Here is a 26,199-nt window from a genome sequence, read left to right on the forward strand (position 1 = left end):
GATGGGATGGATGGACACGGTTTATGTTTTTTCAAACTGACTCTGACTCTGACCTTTTATACAACATATCCAATATTTGCCTCTCTCTCATTATCTGTCTTCCCCTGCAGTGGGAATGAGGCGATTGTCGAAGATGGCGGTTTGTGGATGTGGCACAATAACTCTGTTGTATTGGAGCGGTGTGTATTTCAGGGTTACGGGCCGGTCAGGATGAGGAATTGAGTGGGCGTCTCAGAGAGGTGATACCACTGTAAAGTAGACCCTTTAGAGTGTGTCTGTTACAGGAGCACCCAATTAAACTCTGTCATAGCTCAATCACTGCTGCTTATTGCTCCATATCAGCAAGATGCAGCAACCGTATACAGGCTCTGACAGAGCAGAGGGCAAAAACACACACATAAATAAGAGACTATAAATACATCTCGGGCTGGCTCTGACCATTCAAGCACTTTATTTAAGTGAAAGCTATTTTGGTCTATGATTATAGATCTTTGCCCTCCTGAAAATGTTTTTCATTGGTGTTTCTGTAAACAAATTAAAACTGGTTGGGATATATGGGGACCAAAATGTATGGATTAAAATGCAAGGAAGGACCAATTATATTTCGACTGATTTGCAATATTCAGTGTTAAAATGTGTACCATGTTACCAGGCATGTACCAGGCCTACTTGAAAGTCACCGATGCACATATTCTGCAACACACACATACATATACACACACACGCACACACACACGCACACACAAACACGCTATCATGGTGGGGTTAATCCCATCGACGCAAACCTATTCACATTTTACATTTTTATTAATGTTCTGGGTTCAATACAAGTCAAGCTCAAGCGACAGCATTTTTGGCATAATGCATAATGATTACCCCACATGTATTTTTGCCTCATCTCTCATTTATTTTCATTTTAAACAAAAGCAAAAAAGGAGGTTACTGTAAGGCACTTACAAGGGAAGTGAATAGGGCCATGTTAATATACACATTATTTCAAACATATAGACACAAGGTGTAAATAAACACAATTTAAGTGTGATAAAATTGCATACTATGTTTATTAGTGTAACGTTACGTCCAGTATTGCAAATTTGTTACCATGACAATGTGACGCAGGTAAACCTTGCATGCAATTTCATCACACTAAAATCCTGTTTACACTTATAATGTCTTGCGGCTATACTTTTGACAGAGTGCATTTTAACATTTATGGAGCTTCACTTCCATTGTAAGTGCCTTACTGTAACTGCTATTTTCACTTGTTTTAGTAATAAACAAGGATCGGATCGAAATTATTAATTTTCTGTAGCAGTTAACATTTTGCCACAAATGCTGTCAATGAAGATTAAATTGTATTAATCTCTGAACATTCTTTTAAGATATTTCTGTATATTATAATTAAGTTCTACAATCACACTACAGCAGATATTCCCTTTATACATTACAAAAACAAAGAAACATACACCAAGTTAATTTGTGAAGAGACAACAAATATTTCCGCAAATATGCCCACTTTACAGGCCGACTCGAGTGTGGCTTTCCTGCTCTATTCAGCATCTCCAGTGCACCAGGTCTCTTAGTGTGTCAACGATAGCCAGAGGACATAAATGCAGTCATGTTCATTCTAAGCTAAGAGCTCCAACACACATACATTTTTTTTTCAAATTATTTATGTGTAAACTGTAAATATGTACACTAATATATAATAGATACAGTGATTGTTAAGAGCACACTGCCCCCTGTTGGTACAGCCAGTATAATTCACAGTTTTAAACTTGATTTGAATTTTAATCAGAACACAATTAAGGGTAGGTGCAGGTGTTTGCACACCTGTTTGTTTGGCTCTGTCGTTTACCCACAACAAATGTCGGAACTGGAGAACCCACCTAAGCAACACTCAAATTGATAGTTTCAATGAGAACCAAAAAGGACCAAACCATAAAGAACCAAAATTAAAATGGTCTTCTTCGTAGTCTAGCTTGGCAAGTGTCATCATAAAACATATGGGTTTGTAACAACATGAGGGTGAGTAAATTATGACATAATTTATATATATATTTTTTGTTCTACTTTTTTTTTTGGGGGGTAAAATATCAATTTAACAGATGCAAAATGTTCCGATGTTGTCAGAGATGGACATAAAACGAGAGACAGATGGATTTTATCATCACATCCTGGGTCCTGAGTCCTATAACATAACCTCAAACTGAAGTGCCTTGTGTGAAATCACCGTTAGGCAGAGAAAAAAAACACAATTACAGATCCAGACCTCATCCCTGAGGTCACTGCTGTCATTGTTGGACACATTGAAAAGCATATGGAGGATGCCATAAGTAACTAACAGTGTGGCCCTGTCAGAGTGATCTTTGACCTCTGCTCCTTTAATACAAGAATTGAAACATAAGTCCAAATGACAATGTCTATGCTAGCCCTGACAGATGTGAGATGTCCTCTAACATATCATCTTTCATTTGCTCTTACTTCATACGTATATGACTGGGTGAAAGTGAAGGCAAAAAGGTAAACCATGTACAAATTTTAAATGCATGGAATGGCCAATGGATGTAAGATTGGATGTGAGATGAAAAAGAAGTCCCAATTTACAGGTAAAAGAGCAATTCACCTTTTAGATGCAGACCTCAGCTGTCGGTCAGCTCAAGAATGTACTTGCACATTAGGTGAACCAGCCTGAAAAAATAGTGTTGTTTTGTGTGATCTAAGCATAATTTATGATCCCACTGTTGTTAGATTTTTCTGCTAATTCTAAATACTGTATGTTCTTTAATCGTAATCTTGATCAACTGTTTTGGAGATTTCTGTGTTTCACCATTCAAGTAGATAGGAGCTGTACTTTTATCCCACTTGTTTACATAGAAAAAAGCTGCTCAGCCTGCCCAGGAGTGTCCCAAAGATGCCCGACGAGTGAACTGACTTTACTTGAAAGGGACTTGGGCCAAGTCTTGTGATAAATACTCATATTTAGGCATGAAAAATAATTTTTTTAGTTCATCTAAACATAAAACATCTAGTATTTACCATGTTATTCCAACTATCTTCCACGGTACACAAAATAATATGTTAGTCAAAATGTCAGTCACATTCACTTTCAATGCATCTTTGTTCCATATTGTGAAAGTGAATTGGTTTGGTACAGCATAAGGTAATGATGAGACCATTTACACTTTTGGGTCAACTATCATTTTGAAAACAGCACAAAAACTTAAAGGGATAGTTCACCCAAAAAAAAAAATTCTCTCATCATTTAATCACAAACATGTATGGACCCAGATGTGTATGAATTTATTTTTTCTGCAGAAAAAAAAAGATTTTTAAAAGAATATTTCAGCTCTGTAGGTCCATGTGAAGTGAATGGTAACAATAACTCCAAAAAGCACATAAAGTCAGCATGAAAGTAATCCAAATGACTCCAGTAGTTAAATCTCTATCTTCAGAAGCAATATGATAGGTGTGAGTGAGAAACAGATCAATATTTATGTCCTTTTTACAATCAGTTTCAACCTTTGACCAGCCCTAACCAGTAGGTGTTTGAATGTGAAAGTGAAAGTGTAGATTTAAAAAAGGACTTAATATTGATCTGTTTTTTACCCACACCTATCATATCCTTTACGAAGACATGGAATTAACCACTTGAGTCATATGGATTACCTTTATGCCGCCTTTATGTCCTTTTTATAGCTTCAGAGTTCTGGTCACCATTCACTTGCATTGTGAAGACAGATCTGAGATATTCAACTAAAAATTCTGCAGAAGAAAGAAAATGACATACACTTATGGGATGGCATTTGAGTGATCAAATGATGATAGAATTTTCATTTTTGGGTGAACCATCCCTTTTAAACTTAAAAAGATAGAAAAAAAATGGGAACACTTTTTATGAAGCCTGTTTAATGTATTAGGCATTCATAATCCATTTTAATATACTTTGTAATCTGTTATATATTTCATAAACAATTGAAACCTTGAATTAAAGTATTATACATTTTAATATATTGATATCTATTATGATATACTGTATTTTTACCTATTCACACCTGTAATAGAATTACAACATATAGTATTAAATACTGCATTAAATTGGATGTTGATTCTGTGTTTAAATTCATTATAATATTGAAAGCTATACCCATGAATAGCTAACTGTAATAATGTATTAGTGGTTACAAATATTTACAAGAACAAACATCATAACTGATTCAAGGTGTATTATAAGGCACTACGATTGCTAATGCATCGTAATGCAATATGAAACCTTTCAGATGTATTAAGGTGTCATTGAATATGTTACATAAAAAATACTTCCACTGAGCAAAATAAATGACAGAGGCACATACCCATCCATCTTATGCAGGTTTGTTTGATTGGAATAATTGTAATCGCATTATAAGCATCCAAAGTGCTCAGTAGTCTTTGTCTATTAAATTGAATGGTGTTCCTTCATGTTCAGTATGTGTTGGACTTGTTTAGGTGCTGATATCATGAAGTATTAATAAAGCATGGAAAAATGCTGTCAACTTGTTATATGTCATGCACAGATGGAAAGTGCTGTGATACTCCAAAGAACTCAATTGAATGCAACAAGCCATAATAAAATACAGACAAATAAAAGGGGACGTATTAAATGTGCCTAATTTTGTTTTAAAAGTCTCATACAGTAGATTTACATGCATCCAAAGTAAAAAAAAAAAAACACTTTAATTTTCTCATAATTTAAATTGCAGCATTAACTTTTTTCACAGTGTCAAAAACGACTCGTTCAATGATACGTTCTAAAGCATTCATTTTAAACTCCTCCTTTCAGAGAGCCTACTCTGCTCCGATTGGTCCAATGTCCACGGTCTGTTGTGATTGGTCTACCGCTTATGGGTCTTTTCCACTGCACGGTATAGCTCGACTCGACTCTGCTCGCCTTTTGGGGGTTTTCCAATGTGGATAGTATCTGGATGAGGTTCCAAGCGAGCTGAGCCGATACTAAATGTGACGTAAAAACCTTCCAGATCACTGATTGGTCAGGGAGAATCGTCGCTACCAGTGTCAATGGATTTGCGACACGGGACATCAATCCGCTAGTTTTAAAGTTTGTAACAGTGATAGCAGTATCATTTGTTCACGGGACTTTCGAATTGTAAAAAGAAATGGCTGTGTGCAAACCACACTGTGGTCAAAAAACGATGTCCAGACGTTCCTCTCGTTAGCAACGAACGAAACGACGCAATATCTTTCAGGAAGTGTCTCAGCTGAGGCTACCACCGGACCTACCAATAGTGGAGGGAAAAGTTAAAAATGTAAAAGTGACTACAGAACCATCAAGGATCACAACAGCCGGAGTGGTTCAAACAGAAGAAAGTGGAAGTGGTTCGGCCAAATGGACGCTATCTATGGCAATGGGAGGGAGAGTGCCCTGGACTCGGCCACGGTGTTGTTGGAGTCCACGATGGAGGATGGTACGTTTTGTTACATTAACTCTATATTCTGTTTGAAAGCTTCACTTTATGTAGTTGACTGGCTACTTGAATGCTTGCTTCTAAAACAACCAGGCCAATTTAACTGTTACACTTATGTAAAATCACCATGCAACAACTGCTTTATGCAGCACATTGAGCTAGAAGCTAAAAGTTATCGGTCGTGTTATTGTTTATGGTCAGTAATGTTTGTGTCACGTTTAAGATGATGTCACGGCAGTACAGGTGGCGCAACTATGACAATAAGCCTATAATCCCACCCACGTTGAGACGGCACTAAACTGCAGTGGAAAAGCAAGCTCAGAAAAGTAAAGCAAGCAGAGTCGAGTCAGGTCGAACCATAAGGTACAGTGGAAAAGTGCCATTACTGTAGTGATCGAGGGCGTGTCCAAGCTGTTGGCGAGCAGCCAATGAAGACCAAAGGTGGGTTTTTTGTTACCAAATTACGTAGGTTAGTACAGGAAGTAAGTCTGGAACGACTCATTTCAGGTGTTAAAAAATAAACTTTTGACATCATTCAAACCCATATGACTTGCTTTTAGAGTAATAGTGATGGTTGTCTTAACAAGCCCCATAATAAGATAACACAATAGAAAGAAACAGGACATAGTTGTTAATAGACCAATGTAATGGCGTCCACAGAGAGAAGCTTTTTGCACACCAATCACGTTCATAAGGAATATTAAAACCAAACAGCTCTTTTGGATTATGACAGTCAATCTGAACCCATACTTTATGTAGCAAAAGGTAAATGCTACATAAAATAGTAATGGAAAAGAGGATTCTGTTAGTTGGTTCTATGCTATAAAGCTGTAAATCCTTGGACAATAATATTAGCATGCTCTGCAACTTTAATAAAACAGTGGACTTCAGTTCTGGAATGTGAACGACAGACTCTCTGGATCTGGATTTTAATCTGAATTCACATGTTAAGACGCTTTCCTCACTCTGTGTTTCACTTTAATTGCAGGTTTTGCCTATAATTCTTAGGAAATTCTGACTTAATATGAATAAATAAATTACACTGTCAACAAACATCCTAACATCCCCTGAGGAACTTTGGCTGCATGTATGGGATACATTTTGAATGATATTACAGAATTACTTTCACAGTAATTAGTTTCAGTAAATGGCACGGAACATCTGTCTGATTTGAAATGGAAATCACTTGAGGACCATGAACGCTCGTTTTCACGCTGTTTAAGTGATTCGGCGATGGGTAAAGTGTTAGTTTAACATGGCTGAACACATTTGTAATGCTAAAGACGACGTTTCAGGCCAATAAGGCTACAAAAGTCAGCTCTCGTGTGCAGAGTTAATGCAAAACAAGGGAATTTATCAGCAGTCAGGGTCAAGAATCGCACGCGTCTTCTAGCGTAGCACATTTGTTTTCCACCCACACCCAAACTGAAATATTCATCCAGGATTTAACTGCATCTCATTAAGATACGAACAGTGAAAGAATGTAAAATGTGAGAGAGAGAGAGAGAGAGAGAGAGAGAGAGAGAGAGACAGAGATGTTCAGACATGGCTCGAGTCAGAGTTTTGACTGTTCTGATGGATCTAAATTGGTTTGGAAACCAATCTTGTGTCTTGGTCACATTTATCTGATGGCTTCTCAGATCCTGTGGCCTTACCAGATAGTAAAGTGTCCACTGATTGCACACTTCAGAATTTCAACAGGTAGCAGTGTGCTATCTGGGTAGTATAAGCTTAATTTCTCATGAATACTGGATATTGGAACATGTTTCTACTCATTTGATGTACTACTTTTTGCTTTCTGTGTAGCAGGGACTGCCCTCTGCAGCCCATTACCAAATGGTAATATAATTTAATTATTTAACAGAACAGATTCTTGCAAATGGTGTATTAACCCATACATTTTCATAACATACTGTATTTTATTTATTAATTATTTTATATAAAATACCACTAATTACGTTTTTGTTTTATCTTTAACTGCACATTGTCATATGAAAAACAATTGAGTAATTACTCTGATTCAAGTCTCACAAGTGTACATAACACACAATCATTGGTTTATTTGGAGTTGGTTCAGTAAGATTTTGAAAGAGCTTCACGTTGTAGATTCAAAATGATGTTTCGCACTGTGGGTTCAAAAGGACAGAATCATAACGAGAATTGAGCTACACTTACATACACTTGTCAAGTTGTATGTATTACACTGCTGATTTAAAAGAACAGATTCATGTGCTGAGTGACTCCAGCCAGGTCTCCTAAGCAACCAAATTGGCCCGGTTGCTAGGGAGGGTAGAGTCACCTGGGGTAATCTCCTCGTGGTCACTATAATGTGGTTTTCGCAATTGGTGGGGCATTTGTGCTTGGATGCCGCATAGAAAAGCTTGAAGCCTCCACATGCGCGAAGTCTCCGCAGTAACACGTTCAACAAGCCACGTGATAAGATGCACAGATTGACAGTCTCAGACGCGGAGGCAACTGAGATTCGTCCTCCGCCACACGGATTGAAGCGAGTCTCTACGCCACCACGAGGACTTAGAGCGCATTGGGATTTGGGCATTCCAAATTGGGGAGGACAGACTCGTAAGAGTCATTTGTTCAAGAACAGGACTACTCTCGTGTTGTAAATTCAAAACAAGCATCTCAAAAGAGCCATTAGTTCGGGAATCAGACCACACGGGTCATGCTGTATGTTTTGCTTTGTAGATATAAAAGAACAATTTCATAAGATGCATTCATTCGGGAATCAAACTATACTGGCTGTGCTATAGATTCAAATGAAACAACTCATAAGAGTCATTAATTCAGGAATCGGACCACACTGAGCGTGCTGTAAATTCAGACGAGCTGGTTCAAAGATACATTTGTTTCGGGAATCGGACTGCACTGGACACGCTTTATGTTTTGCACTGCTGATTTAGTATTAGTGTTGCAGTACTGCTAAATGGTACTGCGGGTAGTGCTAGAAATACGCAGGAGTATTTTAGCACTGTGTTGTGTCTACATCGGCAGAAAAATGTACATTCCAGGACCGTTAATGGAAATTGATGTCATGAACATGATTTGGTTCCAGTAATTTTTAACAATAGAACTGGTTCTCAGTTCCACCTGTAGTAAGCATATTCGAATGGCGTGAGCATCACAAGTGTGCATCTAACACAATAAAACACTAAGCACAAATAAGTAACAAAATAATTTTACAAATCGCAATAAAGTATGCACTGTAAATCAAGGCCAACAAATTCAAAAAGTGACTTTGAGCATCTGTGAATGTTCAAAACTAAAGTTTTCGCATAACTTGAGTTCTGTCCATGACGCAGTGTTTAGGATTGGATTAGAACATCTTATCAGATCCACATTTCAGTCTTTGATGCATTATGAGAGGGAGAGATGGCTGCTGGCTCTGTCTTATATGAAACAGGTGTTTGTGTTCACATGTAACAGGCATTTGTTTGTCCATAACCAGATGTGCAACCCCTTCTGTGTTTACATGCGATCCTGAAGAGAAAATCACCATATTCACTCTGAAATGGGTATTGCACTCAGTGTGTTAACAATTTCTGTACAGAGTGACAGTCAGTAAACAAGCAAATAAAATATATTCTCACAGCAATCCAAACAAGTGATCTCACTGACACATATCTAAAGAAACTCAAGCCCCTGGGGCATCCACATAGGAAACAACAGGTAATTGTGGAATAGGACTCTAGGGATGGAATCGTAAGTTCTGATTCTGATTCCATTTAGCGATTCCATCCTTGACAATTCCATTTAAGCTAAAAAGTTGAATGTTTTCAATGTTAAAATATACAATATTAGTGTGACAAATAGGCATAGAAATCTATATGGAAATGGCCTTATTTAGATTCTATGTACAAACTGTCCCCTGCTTTGAAGGCAAAAGACATGAAATAGCAGCATGGATACACAGCAGGTAACATGAGGACGGCATAATATTCGAGCAGCTCTGTATGTGGTCGCACACTCAAAGTGACATGCTGACACCGCTCATAGCGCTTCGTGAGATTTGGTGTGACTCCCTGCCAATCTGAGAGCATGACCCCCCTCGATTATGCCACGAGCGGTGAAGTTGACATTAAAAGCTCACTTACTCTGGCGAGAAGGTTGATGGGGTCCAGGCCAGGCGGTAGTAGAGATAGATCACAGTTCTCCTCACCGAGATACACCTGGAGGGTAGAGCAGAGATGCCCCAGGGCTTCCTTCTTCTCCTCACTCATGTCAGCTAGATCTAAACACATCGAGAAGACAACGGTTTCAACATTTGACAACTGTGATTGATATCAAAGGTTCATTTATATGACTGATTAATGAGCAAGACCTTTTTGGTTCGTTTTCCTTACAGAAAGTACTGTAGCAGTACCATACAAAAAATGTGGTATTACCCTGGTACATGTCCAAAAACCATGGTATTATTATGGTACATGTCCTAAAAAAAAAACATGGTATAACCATGGAACCTGACCTAACCATAGTATTACCATAGCACATATACAACATTTGGGGAGTGGTGGTGGTGTAGTGGTCTAAAGCACATAACTGGTAATCTGGTAATCAGAAGGTTGCTGGTTCGACCCCCACAGCCACCACCATTGTGTCGTTGAGCAAGGCACTTAACTCCAGGTTGCTCCGGGGGGATTGTCCCTGTAATAAGTGCTCTGTAATTCGCTTTGGATAAAAGCGTCTGCCAAATGCATAAAATGTCAAATGTAAATGTAAACAACAAAAAACATGGTACAACCATGGTACTTGTCAAAAAAACATGGTATTACCATAGTAAATATACAAAAATATTGTATTAATATGGTGCATGTCCAAAACATTGTTTTACCATAGTCCATATACCAAAACATTTGTATTATTATGGTACATGGTCAAAAAACATGGTACGTGAATAGGTAATCATATGGAATGGTAATTGTTGATGTCCTAAAACCATGCTAGTTTCATGGAACTCTTTGGTTCTTTTGGATAGCACCCGAAAGGTTCACCTATGAAATTTCCAAGGTGATTCTAAGTAAGTTGCCATGGATATTGATCAGTCATTGAGTTGTGAATAAATTACACTGAGTGCAGTGATTAATAACGTTGAGAGAACAAAAACAGAGCTTAATTAACCTGGATAATATTCAGGTAGTATGTCATTAGTTACAGTATATAAAACAACATGCAAACAATGTTGGGCTGAACTGAAAACTAATGAAGAAGAAAGAGACGCACAATGGAGCAGAAAGGTAAAATGAGAAAATGGAGATGGAAAAGTGGTACACCTGTGTATTTGTTTTTGAATCTGCACGTAAATGGTAAATGGTCTGCACTTATATAGTACCTTTTTAACTTTAGCGCTATTCAAAGCGCTTTGCACTGCGTCTCATTCACCCATTCACATACCATTGATGGCAGAGCTGCCATGCAAGGTGCTAGCCTGCCATTGGGAGCAACTTGGGGTTCAGTGTCTTGCCCAAGGACACTTTGGCATGTGGAGTCATGTGGGCCAGGAATCGAATCGACAACCCTGCGATTAGTGGCCGACCCGCTCTACCACCTGAGCCACAGCCGGCCCTTGTGTGTTGTAGGTCAATGAAAGAAAAGGATATTTTGCTTGTTTTGTTGGTGGAGTTCTTTAGTTTGTGTGTTAAAATGTCTACAGGTAATTAGATCTCTGCATTAGCTGGTTGGTCTGGCCAAGTTTGTCTCAGCTTGTCCCTTGTCTGGTTTTAGAGAGGATTTGGAAACTTTTCTGAGTGTCAGGCTGAGAGATCAGCTGAAACCAAGCAAGTAACAGCTGTGAGTCTAGGCAAAAAGTTTTTCTAGTGTGTGTTTGGGTCTACGGGCAGAAAGAGCTCTGTGGTTCCAGGTTGTGGCATTAAAATGTGTGATTGTGGAAGTATAGCTCCAGTCGTGTGATTTATGTTGGCTTTGCCAAACATATGGGCTTTTCCATTAACCCTCCTGATCTGAACCATTTCCCTCAAACGCACCATCAATGAACTGTAGTGTGTTCACCGCTGCTGCGGCAGATCGAGCAAACACTTGACCCGCGGCAACAGCTCACAGCTCGTATCTCTCTCTCAGAGACACACACACCCACTCACACATTCACTGTCATGAACACACGGTAGTAAAACTCTGCAGATTCAACACATACATCTGGTACATATTCACCCTGTGTAGTGTCTTTCATCATCTTCTTGCATATACTTTATCTTCTAACACAGAACCATATAAATGAGCTCAGCAACATCTCAAATTCTGCATTTCTGTTTCTGGCTTGTCAGACAAATTGAAATGATAATACTAACTATTTACATCACATTTAAAATTCATGCTTTGGATAATTTATACAGATACTAACAGATCTCAGCCAGTCCCAGCCAGAACCCTCTGCTGAGAAGAAAATGATTGTGCTGGGCAGAACAAAGATACACGTCCCATTTCTTGTAGACACGAGAGGCTGTGTGTGTGTGAGTGGAATAATGAACCTGTTGGCCATGTTAAAGATGCATGTTAAATGGTTGTTGTTGTTTTAAAAGCACTCATAAAATGTCTCTACCACCTGACAGATATCAATGAAATAGTTGTCCTGGGAAATCTCACCAATCTATGTGACAGCCAGACAGCAACCCACGCTTTTTAAGCCAATCTGAAAACTAGCCAATGAGAAACGCTCTCTTCCTGACAAACATTGTGCACTTTCAGGTTTGCTGACATGTCTTTAAAGAGGGGATTTGGAGAAAGAGCACATGAAGTTACCAAAATGGCAGAAGTTAGCCAAACAGCTGAATTTACTTACGTTGGAAAACCAGTTGAAACCAGTGATAAAATAATCACAACAAAATGAATAATAATTATTTGTTGCGATTATCATATTGCCCAATAACCATGCCTGCAAAGCTGATTAAATAAAATGGGTGTTCTCTCTTGTGTCAGTTTAAAAATCTACAATGGATAAATATTTTCTGTTTACAAATATTTTTATGGGAATTGAGAGAAAATAGGTGTTTAATTATTTTTTGTTAATAATTCAATGACATATACATGAATATATATAGTAAATATTAACAAATTCTATTTTATATAGATAATTTTATTTATATACAGTATATTAAAAAGTAAAATTTCATAAAGTATATATTATAATTATTATTAATATTTGTAGGAGTTGTAGTTTTCACCTCATTTGTAAATAAATTCCATGTTAATACAATTTTACAGTGTATTCGTCAAGAATTGGGTCAAGAATGATAACCCAAAGGCAGGAAGGAGGCAAAAAATAAAGATTTATTAAATAAGTAATACAAACAGGGAAAACAAAACACTCTCAAAAGGAGAAAACAACTAAAGAGAAAAAAAAAAACAAAGAACTTAAAACTGAAAAACAAATGAAAAACATTGACTGAACATGTGAACCAAACAATCCGACAAAGACAAGTGGAAAAAGAGCACAATAGGCACATGAGGAACAGGTGAAGACAATTAACAAAAGAAATAAATGAGAGGGAGTGATGAGGGTAACGAGGAGGCGGAGGCAGGAAGCACATGGCAGACAAACACAAAGCCTTGTGCTAACACATGAGACCAAAACAGAAACTAGAGGACATGGTGAAGAAGGACCAAACACAGCCATGTGCACTCACACAACACACAAGACTGACAGAAGAGTGAATGGCAAGAGGACCGAACCTGAAGCCATGCGGTCACAAAAGACAAGACATGGAACATGAGTGTCCGGATCCTGAACCAGAACAGAAACCCAACGAGTCAGGACCCAGACACCACGCTCCGAACATGAAAACACAAACATACAACAAGAGTGTTAGGATCCCCTCACCACTAAAAACATGACTGACAAAGTGACAGGGTCGTGACAGTATTATTAATATTCATAAATAATATCTAACATAAATATTATTAGATAATTATATTATTAACATTATACAATTTATTATACTTAATATAAAATATAACATATATAATATTATATATGTTATATTTTATATTAAGTAAATGTTGTACACTTAATGTATTATTTGTTCATTATATATATAGTCAATAGTAATTATACAAACTGTTATATATTTAAAAAGTAATTATTTTAACTATAATGGAAATACATATATATATAGCATAAATACATGCATATAATGGAAATACATATATATATAGTATAAATACATACATACATACATATATATATACGCACTTTACAGATCTTTATTGTAAAGGGTTTAAACTATATTTTCCATGATCGTTCAATGAACCATAAACATCCACCTGTGGTCGTTAGGACACTAACAGTTAACAGACGGTAGGCAATTAAGGTCACAGTTATAAAAACTTAGGACACTAAAGAGACCTTTCTACTGACTCTGAAAAACACCAAAAGAAAGACGCCCATGGTCCCTGCTCATCTGCATGAACGTGCCTTAGGCTGCATGGAGGCATGAGGACTGCAGATGTGGCCAGGGCAATAAATTGCAATGTCCGTACTGTGAGACCCCTAAGACAGCGCAACGGGGAGACAGGAAGGACAGCTGATTGTCCTTGCAGAGGCAGTGCTCTTCACTGACGAGTTGCGGTTTTGTCTCACCTGGGGTGATGGTCGGACTCGTGTTTATCGGCGAAGGAATGAGCGTTACACCAAGGCCTGTACTCTGGAGCGGGATCGATTTGGAGGTGGAGGGTCTGTCATGGTCTGGGGCGGTGTGTCACAGCATCATCGGACTGAGCTTGTTGTCGTTGCAAGCAATCTCAACGCTGTGTGTTACAGGGAAGACATCCTCCTCGCTCATGATGTACCCTTCCTGCAGGCTCATGCTGACATGACCCTCCTGCACGACAACGCCACCAGCCATACTGCTCGTTCTGTGCATGATTTCCTGCAAGACAGGAATGTCAGTGTTCTGCCATGGCCAGCAAAGAGCCCAGATCTCCCATTGAGCACGTCGGCAACCCGTTAAATCGGAGGGTGAGGGCTAGGTTCATTCACCCCAGAAATGTCCAGTAACTTGCAAGAGCCTTGGTGGAAGTGTTGGGTAACATCTCACAGCAAGAACTGGCAAATCTGGTGCAGTCCATGAGGAGGAGACGCACTGCAGTACTTAATGCTGCTGGTGGCCACACACAACAGTATCTAGAATTTACTCAGAATGGTGCCAAAAACAAAAAACATCCAGTGAGCAGCAGTTATGTGGATGGAAATGCCTTGTTGGTGAGAGAGGTCAACAGAGAATGGCCAGACTGGTTCGAACTAACAAAGTCTTCGGTATCTCAGATAACCGCTCTGTACAATTGAGTGAGAAAATATCATCACAGAATGCTATTCTGAGATGCGGGATGGCGCTGATTTGATGGTATGGGGGGACCTACACAATATTAGACAGGTGGTTTTAATGTTGTGGCTGATCAGTGTATATACTATTGTCATTCCTCCATTGGTCTCACCATCATCCAATATCATCCGCTCCAATTCACCTTTATTTTAATTAACACCACCTGTCACTCATCACTGACACATTAAGGACACTATATATACTAACCACTCACTACACACATTGTCTAGTTTCATGTATGCATAATATATATATACATATATATTTACTACACATAAATTAGCATTTCTACTTCTAGACATTGGCATCGATCACTTAAAAAAATACAGTATACTGCACAACCACAAGTTGAAACGTATCACACACAAGCACATAGAGGGAAGAAGATGAAATGCTCAACTGTAGTTTTACTGTTCAACTAAAATAGCTTATGATGAATCTTGGTATAAATCAGCATGGCTACAAAAATCAGAAGCTGGTGGATTTTTCTGAAATGAGCCGATGAGGCGAATTTAATGTGGGAGCCAGGGGCTTAATAAGGGGCTGTTCGTGTTATGAGAGAGCACGGGTTCAGATGGGCTGTTGAGAGCTTCCAAAAGGCCCATCTGCGGGATAACCTCTCTAATGGCTGCACATTACTTATGAGTGAATAGTAAGGAACCAGGCCAGCAAGACGTCCAAGGCTCTCTTTGTGACAAAATAGCCAATTACTTTTGAAAAGCCAAGGGCCGCAGGGCAGGTTATACAGTGAGGTCCACACCAAGAAAGGGAGGGAAATTCATAACATTACAATAAACTCCTGCAAGGATGTGACATTTATTCACCTTTCTTCATAAGATATCTAATCTTTCAACCTTGCAGGATCAATTTTACTGGGTGCTTTTCACTGCTCCCCATGAACAACATGGCTTTTTATACTGTATATACCAATATCCTATATTATATAGTAATACTGTATTACTATTATATAATACAAATCAATGGTACATTATACACTACTGTGCAAGCTTTAACAAAAAATATACACAATTACATATGTAACACATGTAACTTGTATTCTTAAATGTTTCACTGTTAGCACGGTGTCCAAAGCAGATGCAATAAATATTCAAAGTTAGTGCACTGCAATCGTTACACATGAAATCAATGTCATTTTGCATCACTGAATATGCACATGCACAAATGAGATTCGAGTAAAAGATGCAACACAAACAGAAGCAGAGAGGAACTTACGTGACTGGTGTTCAGATATCGAGTACATCTCATCCTTGTCACTTTCTGATTGGCTAAGCTGTGGAGAGAAGATAGTAACACCGTCAAGCGCTATGGCTGAAAACCAGCTGTGACACTCTTAAATGACAAACATTCTTCGAGCGGGTCTGATGTGGCCCCATTCCCAATCTATAGCACATGTCAGGTGTTCTGATACTGCGCACTAACCAGTTTGAAAATGATTCTTGCAACCAGACGAACAGAGTCTGTGGGGATCCGTGGTTGGAGGCGCTTGAGATATTTGCATTCTTTCTTGTGTTCGGGCCATGCTTGTTTCTGAGGGGGAAAGGAAACAGAGAAAGAAATTATGCAAAAGATTTCAAACAAAACTTATCCAAGATGCACATCTTCAATCAAAGCTCAGATCTATTGTAGAACGTATGCTGTGTGGAGTCTCCTTTAGAGGGAATTATGATAAAAGGCAGCCCTACAATTAAAAAAAGACAAAGCAAACTTGACAACCAAGAGGGCCTGTTGAGGACAGGGTGGTTTGACAGTGACGGGTTCGCCATTTTCAAGCAATCCAGTCTTAGTTTGGGAAACTGGATGTTCTGCAATTTGCAAAGACTTCTAGAGTACATGTGACAGCCAGAGAATATAATATACAATTTAATTTGGGCTGTCAATCATCAACATTTTTAATTGAATTAATTATATGATATGCAGGTTAACTAATCGCATATATAAATATTTGATGAGAGGCCCTCAAATAACATTCGAATATATAATGATTAAATAATTATATAGTTTATTTTCATTTATTGTACTGTAACAGAAGCCTGTCATTGGTCTACAGTCCACAGCAATCCATTTTCCAATTTAATTCATCGATATGTTCAAGATCAGTAGATTTATTATCATGGTTTTTCTAAGGACACATCTATGTACACCCTTGTCAGGCTGATGCTTTGAGCGTCACACTTTGGTCCCATCATGAACAGTGTTTTTAGTTAAATGTAGTTGGTACGTTGAACACATCCTCATCTTGTGCTGTCGCTAGGGCCAAGTTATCTGTACAGCTTCGCATTGCCCACACAGCTGGAGTTTCACTTACTGCCCCCTGTTGAATGCAAGTGGGGCTTCAAGCTTGAATTATAAAAAACAATTAATTCCTTATTACGGTCTGGGTATTAATTGTGTTTAATTTTTTTATGTGTTATTTTGTATAGAATTAATCGCATTGAATTAACATGTTAAATCGACAGCCCTAAATAGAACTTAAACTATTATACGTTTTTGGAAACCATTTTAAGTGCAAGGAACAGACAGAAATTTAAGTCACAATTTGTTGAAAATATTCCCCTCTGCAATAGCTCGCAAATCTCTTTTTTCTTGCTTCCACATCCATTCAAATACATAGCCTTTATGTTGGGCCATGTTTGATGGTCTATGAAGCTATCCAATTAATTCAGAAGACTATTTTTATAATATTTTAATGTTGCATTGTAATTTTTTAGCTTGACCGCACCTATGATTGATTGATTTAATTTGATAATTTTTTTTTAAATGTTCCGTGTTTTAGTCTCACCCATTCATTTCCTGTGGCGGAACAGTAGGAGTGTCACACTCTTAGACAAATCAAATAATGTTTTTTTGTGTGTGTTCAGATGGCAAGTGGAGGAACAGTCACCAAGCATTGTACTGCTTCGATGAAGGAACCCATTCTTAATTTTAAAAAGAAAACTCATATGGGTCAAAAATGACCTAAACAGTATGGAGGTTTAAGCGCTGGAAAATGCTGGAAAATTCTATGATCACAAAATGCGTTTCACAGGTGCTTGGCTCAAAGCACAAAATGCTTCTGGTGAGGAGTCACAATGGACCTCATGCAAGATTTTCCGATAATTGTCAGCTCATAAGTCCTGCACACACGGCACCACTGATGGAATGGTATATCTGTCAGAAAACACTTAAAGTAAAATTATAGTATTAAATACCGCAAGATGCACTTATGAGAGTGAAATATTTCTGAAATAATACGATCTATACTGCTGTGTAACTTTAAGTAACATTTTTAATGACATCATAATAATTATGATATCAGATATTTATTTGCAATAATATGAAAAATCACTGCGTAAATATATATATATGTACAGGTGAATATATTAAATGTATATCTTTAATATACATACATTTCACTTAAAAATATTATAGAATATTTTGACATTGTTTGGACAGCTCTCTGATAATAAGGACCCAAACAGTGTGTCAAGACTCCTTACCTGACACTGCACATTGCAGTAACGGGCCGTCTTACACTGGGAACATCTCAGAAGACTTTCACCTCTGTTAAAATAAGAGAATGCACATTAGCTATTGCGGCTTGTGTTGTGTTCAATTATTTGTTCAGAATAATAAACTGCTAAATTGTTTTTATCCATGTTTCCCAGCTAAAATGTTGAGCTATGTTGGCCCACCTGTTAGACCAGCATCAAACCAGCATAAACCAGTTGGACCAACATGGATATTCATACTAATCCAACCTAACCTTTCACCAGTACTGCTCAGACTGAATTGAAATGTGCACTCAAGGGTTTGTACAAGAATCTGAAACTACAACCTCAGGTCAAAGAAAAGATAGTCTGGTTCAGTTTACAAGGGTTGTAATGTAGCATTCCAGCCCTGAATAACCACCACTTGTTTTTAAGTGTATGTCTAATGACCACCTGTGCTTTGGAGTTTGGTCTATAAGTTTTAATCTTCTAAAGTGTGGAATGTGGTGAACATGCAGAAATCAGATGTGTTGAATAGCCTGAGTAAGCAATGTGAAGATATCTAAATAAATGGTCAAGATATCTCTATAATGCATGGGTGGTGGTGGTGGGGGTGTACAGTTTATTAAATATGCATTCCTTTTCACTGTTTTACATCTTGTATAGCTGAAACCAATTCGCCTTTGGCGAGGAACAGTTGTCCACTCAAGCCTTCTCTTTCCCTCTGTCCTCATCACTCTCACTCCTTCCTGAGAGAAAATAATCACAGCGTCCCTTCTGGCAGAGACGGATCACTAGATCAATCTTGTTGCCACCCTGGTATCTAGAGGTGGGCTGCATTTTGAGCAGGCCCTTAACAAATCACTTAGAGGTGCTGTAGTTCTTAACCCTTTTCTTAGAGCAGAGAAACTTCAGAGTGACAGCCGGGCCAAACTCCATGAGCACTCCTCAGCACACACATAACAAAAAAACAAAAGGATTTGCAGTGTTAAACACACTCCGATCTGATAAAAATACATATTCATAAATCAGAATGTCAAGCTAAATCGAGCTGGAGTTGCAAAGCCAAAGTGCTTCTATTTCTGGATTTGGGAAAGTCGTGTTAAAAACATTTGTTTTCAATGGTCAGACCTAAATAAGCAGTAAAAACAGCAACTTTGATTCCTTGGAGTATTGATTCTGAGATACAGACAGTAAAAGGCCGGGTAAGTGTTCTACCACTGATAAGAAGTGCACAGAAATGCACTATTCCCACACAGCTCTCAATGCACTGAAATACTGCAGAACAGAGAACTTAAACTGATCTAACAGATTCATAAATGCATGATCCATATCTATGCAAATTTGGCAAGGGTTTGGGAATTTAATAATTGCCATGTGTGTGGACTGTACAAGGCAGTGAGAAAGAATGAGGTCTTTCCAATGATTTAAATGATACAAAATGTCATATGACGAGAAGATTATGCCATAAGTATGTCATCAAACAATAACCACTGATTCAATCTCACAGAACTGTCCTAATGTTTCCAGAAGAGGATTCAGATATTTTTCCCTGTAATAATACTCTATACGGACAATACAATTTTATCCCTGCACATACACTAATATATTCAATAATAAGATTCAATAATTAGCATTTACATCCATATTATTCAATTATAAAATGTTGTAATAGCGCAATCATTTAGTTAATCCCTCCACATTTCAATAAACGTAATCTTAGTGATTGTTTAAACAAAAGATAATTGGGTCATTTATTTTTGCGATTGCACACAAATGCTGGAGCTTGAGACATCTGCTATAGTTCAACTGCAAGCACAAACTTACATTACTTAGTATGACTCTGTATTGCATTGTTACCTTTATAAGTAAATTCATACACTTTCAGCATTCAATCAACAGTGCAAGAGTGCTTCTCTACAAGTCACAACCATTTGAGACTTCAATAGCAAAAGCTCAACTCATAGTTAAAGCTTCAGTAGAAGAGCATAATGAAGATCAAGGAGATATGTCAATGTGTTCGGTTCAGATAAAGCTACAGTTAATCAAAACCACATCCTCCCGTTCTGACCAGATGAATCTTGGCCACATCAAGAATTTAGACCATTTTAGACAATTCAGATCATTTTCCACCGATGCCAGACCAAGGTTATCTTCCGGTCAAGTCCACTTCAATGAGCGCAATTCCCCACTGCAAAAATCAAATATTAAGATTATTCGATTCCGCCGCATTACAATTCATCCAATTAATTCTGTTCTGAGGTCTTGGATTGGAGTCAGTTCACTCTTTCTCACCCAGTCAAAGTGAGGGCATGCTCCAATCAGTGTTCCTCAAAGAAATGGTTCAGTCAAAAATAATACATTCTGTCATTCTGTCCATATTTCTTTCAGTGGAACAGAAAAGAAGAAACGTTTAAGAATTTTCACTGTTCTTTTCCATACAAGGACAGTTCATTGTGACAAGATCTGTCAAGCTACAAATAGGACAAAAAAGGACGATATAAGTAAATATTCCAATACAACTAATGAAGCCATACGATACTTTAGTGTGGAAGAACTGAGCAAAATTGTAGTTGTTATATGTTGTAACAAAATGTTGTGCATCACAATCTTCATTTGAACAATCTTGATATAGGTTCTTAAATCCCAAGATAGATTTTTACTCTATGCATAACCCTCTACTGCAATGAAAAGAAATCACTCACAATTGCAACTACATATTGTGCTATGTGACCAAAACATATCTATGATCTATGACTGGGCTGGTCTTTCACTGCGTGTTGAGGAAAAATTTGTGATTTGACTCATTCGGTCTGTGTGTCCAAAGAAGAGATCCACACAATTCATTTGTCATTGAATAATGTCTCGTTAAACACCTTTTCTGCTCTTTACCAAAACAAATAACATTTAGTGCCAATCACGCATAGCACGGATGAGGTAAAGCCATTCGAGTCCTCCATGTTAATATACACTCATTCACAGTCGTTCTTTAAGAACAGCCGGTTTTTAGCAAATGTTCAACAAATCAAATGTAAATACTTATGAATAGTACAAATTATGTAAACAATACATGTATGTAACAAAAAATGATATATGTAATAAAATGTCATATTTATTGATTGAATGCATGAATGTGTTTATTTTTAAAGAGCTAAAATGTGACCAAAAACTAATAAAACATAAGTAGTAAAATTAATATTTTCATAATGTACCTAGTTAGAAGGTCACCTTTACAGATATCCAGCCCTAGTTATAGCTGAAAATATTTGAACTAGCAGTCAAGAACAATGCTGTTTGGTCTGATGTGTGAAATACAAAAAATTTAGAAGCACAGTGTTATTTACAACAAAGAAGCATAGATATTATTACATAGATGCCTCGTTCGGCTGGTTTGGACACGTCAACTGTGGAGCCATCTTGGAACGGTCAACAAGGAGAGCTGTTCGATTCGATCTGAATGCAAGTGAATGGAGTTGATGCGATCTATCTACTTGCTCAAACTGCTGCATAAACTGTGTTTCTGTAAACAGTATCATGGTCCAGGGAAACAGATGTTAATAAGACATCTACATATGAATATCTATGCAGAAGAGGCTTTCGTGCTTGCATCATGCGAGAGGCAGTTTGAACTCCACCCTCGTCAACGAGCTGACCAGAAGCAAACATTTTGTAAAAAAAAATCTTTATTTCTTATACATAAGAAATCTATTTCTTACACACACCAAGTGTTTCACTTAAGAAGACATTCATTAATCCACTGGAATCTTATGGATTACTTTTATGATGGCTATATGTGCTTTTTGGAGCTTAAAGATTTTGGCACCATTCACTTGGATTGTAAGCACCTACAGAGCTGAAATAGTCTTCTAGAAATCTTTGTGTTTTGCTGAAGAAAGACAGTCATACACATCTGGGATGGCATGAGGGTGAGTAAATGATGAGAGAATTTTCATTTTTGGGTGAACTATTCCTTTAAGTTTAGCCATTGTGCCATAGAGAAACACTGCGCTCCAGTGGCCAAAAACCCTGACTTCAGCAGACCCACAATTCTCTTCTTACAGTCCTTATTGTCAAATGTTATTTTTCATTAACAACAGACAAATATCCTGCGGCTGATCTCTTTAGATCACGACCAGTGCAGGAACAGAATCGCAGTGCTATCTGCAGAGAATCAAAAATCTGATTATCGTTACAGCAGAAGCCTAATCAGATTTTTAAATGCGGCCAAACACAGGACGGGGTTTCTTTTTTCATTGCAAAATTGATCAAAATTCCACATAAATATGGCATCCTAATATAATTAGCAAATTCAAACATTTATCTAACATGAGATTTATTTTCATTTTCCAGATCCACACAAAAAAAAACTCTCCTGGAGAGATACCTTGCCTCCTCCCCTCACACACAGAGAGACCTATAATTAGGCAGTCCGGAGAGAGGATAGGCATGTTGTATCTGAATGTGTGTGTGTGTGGGCATGTTTATGTGGTTTATGAGGACCATTTTTTAGGTTACAAACTGGTAATTACAAGCTTACACAACATATTAAACTAAATTTAAAAATGCAGAAAGTTTTTTGTGAGAGTTAGGTTAAGGGGTTGTGTTAGGTTTAGACAAAGAAAACACCTGGTTCTGGGGACACATCTGTTCTTATATGTCAATGTCTAACAAGTACAAACTCTTAATTCAAGGTTGTTCAATGCTGACTAAATGAACACTTCTAAAAAAATACCATGTTTAAAGTTCTCCCATATGACACTATTTCTAGAACACCTGGCAGTTTCATTTACTTCTATAAAACATTTTGTTTGGATTTAGTTTATTTTTAGTTTATTTGCGTTGCACTGTATTTTGCATGTATTGCATTTAGCTTTACACTTAATGTTGGTAGGAATTCACCCAAAAAATTATCCATAAAAGCTCTAAATCTTACTTGGCCAATAAACTTTATCAACTGCAGATCATCGTTATGTGTTCTTTACCTCCAGAATCCAACAGCCCTAAGGTCAAGATATCTGGTAAACGCTTAACTCTGATGTTTCCATGAGGTTGGACTCATATTAGCCAGGGTCCATGGATAAAAGCTTGCACTAAACCAAATCAAAGCTGTCAGAGGCAAAAAAAAAAAAAAAGGAAGGGAAGTGGAAAAAAGAGCCAATAGCCACTAATCCTGGAAATGAGAAACCTGCTCAGGCACAACGAGCCAGAAACAGACTGAATAATTATCAATTCTACAGCGCTACTGATGCTACAGCTTACAGCATGAATTAATTACTCAGCCACTGAAGCAGATACACAAACCTCTTCCCACAAATACACACATACAACTAGTGCAGAGCTATATAAAAAAAATAAAACAATAAGAATTTTGATACTCTTTAGTTTCAATATTTTTTTATAGCTAACTCTCGATATTTATGTATTTGCTCTGAAATGTCTTAAAATAAATGTAGGTATCCAAAATGTTTAATGCAGTTGTAAACTTAAATGTAGTGTTTTGAGTGCAAGAAATAAATAAGAGCAAAATTCTAGTCAAATATAATAATTTCAATAACTAACAATTTTCAATAAATGAAAACCAGGAAGAATAATATGATATTAATTTATATCTATCAACATTATTGGTAATAATCCATCTTAACCAGCATATTTGTTATTTAAAACTAGTGGTCGACCGCTATATCGGCCGATATTCTGACTTTTTAAATGATCGCATCAGCCGATAAATTTCTCTGTTTGGCTGATTTCTTTCTTGAGGGTGCCGAAAAGTGCCTGAGACATGTTACAGACCATTCACGGTTAATTTTGTTGTTACGTGCCATCCTGTTATTACAATAATAGACCAGTGTGCAACACATTGTCATGAAAACGGTCCGCATATCAGAGCCGCGGCAGACGCGTTTGAGCGTATAATGTTTAAGTGCTCACCTGTTTAATTATCTTTCTCTCTCTCCTCAACAATTCCCTGTAATTTTTAACTGTTTTGTCTAATGATAAAAAGGCAAATATCCATAAAACTAATATCATAGACCATCTGCAAATATGCACATTTCTTGTTTTAAGTGATGTAATAAACCAACCTCACAAAACTTCAGCAGATCCAGCATCATGTGGAGTGCTCATTTATTTACCTCTAAAGGATGTATTCTATCAGCCTCCCCTCAACAGTTCCCTATAACTTTTCTAATGATAAAAGCAAATATCAATAAAAAATTATATTATATATTGTTGGCAAATATGTAGCGTTTTCTTCTCATCTAATATCTTCATCTGAAGCACGTATTCTATCATCCAGAATCAAAAACTTCAGGATCAGGATCAAAAGATCCTCTCATTCACAAATCGTGACAGTCCATCTGTTACATAGTAGGCGACCCAGGCCATTTAATCTGTAAGGAGTTTGTTGCTTGTGTTGGATCCGCAAGAGCGTGTGAGTGCAACCTCACGTCACAACCCGACTGTCGCCAGTGGGGACTAGATTTTAAATGACTGTCGCAATCAATTATTTTTGGTCGCATTTGCGACCATTTTAGTCGCAGTCTGGAGCCCTGCTTAAGAGTTCCATTCATTCAAAACAGCTGTCAGTTAAGCCATTAACTGATTAGGCAGCAAGATAGCAATTCAGCTGCCTACATTTTCGGATGCAGCACAAGATAAAAGCGCTTCACGTTTACTATAATATATGTATTATTCACTATGCACTGTACGTGCAATTGGTTTGATTATATATTTTAGGAGTAAATGCGATTGCTAAGGTGGACATGCCATCCATGGTTGCTGGACTACTGTGTGTACTGTTATTTCCTTCTTCCAAATATATTAACAATTTCTTCATGTGCAAATAAATTACAAAAATTTGATGAATAAACTTCTGAAGAAACTGCTATATCCACCATTTAAAATTCAATAGAATTTTTTAGTTTTGTGTAAAATTTATTAAATATAGTGCTTAATAAAGAGTTTATTCAATTTCTTTTAGGAATTCTATGTTTGTTATTTACTATATTATATACATCTGTGTGATACATCTGCATTGTATAGGCCTATCAGCCACCCTGCTCTCTGGATATCGGCCATTAAAAAACCCATATCGGTCTACCACTACTTAAAACATTTTAATACATGAAAAATTGACACAAAGACTTCACTTCTAACATTTCAAAGTGATGGTGAAAACAAATTATTGAATCAAAGTTATCGATTCATTGAAATGGACAGTTTGAACCGATTCCAGAAATGAATCGGTAACACTTTGCAATAAGGTTGCATTCGTTAACATTCACTACCAACATTGGTTAACATGAACTAACAATGAACACTCATTTTAAAACACTTAATAATCTTGGTTAACGTCAATTTCAACATATGTGACTACATTTTAATTCATTTTACTTATGCAACTAAATTAAAAGTTGCAGAAGTAAACATTAGTTAATGCATTACGAACTTACATGAGCAAGAAACAACTGTCTTTTTATAAATTAACATTCACCAACATTACTAAATGCCATTTAAAAATATTGTTAATTATTAGTTCGTCATATTTAATAATTGTAAAAGGGATTAATGGAAAGGAGGCGGCGAGAACTGGCTTGACGATATAAATAATATTTAATAACCAAAAAGACACACAAAGGTGTCGGACAGCTGCCCGTAAATCTCTCTCTCTGTCCCACTGCAGTCTCCAGTCAGCCTTAATCCCCCTCTGAGGCTTGATTAACCTGATTAGAGGCTGGGTGTGTGGAATCACGACCCGGCCCCGCCCTCCGCCCTGCCACAATAAAAACGTATTGTAAAGTGTTACCAACGAATCTAACTTGCAAACTCTTAACAATGTTTCTGCTACTGAATTTTTAATCTGAGTTACTAAAAACATCTGTCTAAATGTTCTTAAGAAGC

General features: G+C 37.4%; 1 protein-coding gene across 1 annotated transcript in view; it reads right to left on the reverse strand.

The window, feature by feature from the left end:
• smyd3 (SET and MYND domain containing 3) overlaps positions 1–26,199 on the reverse strand; it is a 199,490-nt gene that overhangs the window by 156,354 nt on the left and 16,937 nt on the right. The window contains exons 2-5 of the mRNA XM_052153168.1: positions 18,310–18,373; positions 16,253–16,360; positions 16,046–16,103; positions 9,575–9,711 (exon numbers count right to left, since the gene is read on the reverse strand). Of these exons, the coding sequence (XP_052009128.1) occupies positions 9,575–9,711; positions 16,046–16,103; positions 16,253–16,360; positions 18,310–18,373 (367 nt within the window). The remainder of the gene's footprint in view (positions 1–9,574; positions 9,712–16,045; positions 16,104–16,252; positions 16,361–18,309; positions 18,374–26,199) is intronic.

The sequence above is a fragment of the Xyrauchen texanus genome, chromosome 22 (assembly GCF_025860055.1).
Source record: "Xyrauchen texanus isolate HMW12.3.18 chromosome 22, RBS_HiC_50CHRs, whole genome shotgun sequence".
NCBI lineage: Eukaryota > Metazoa > Chordata > Actinopteri > Cypriniformes > Catostomidae > Xyrauchen > Xyrauchen texanus.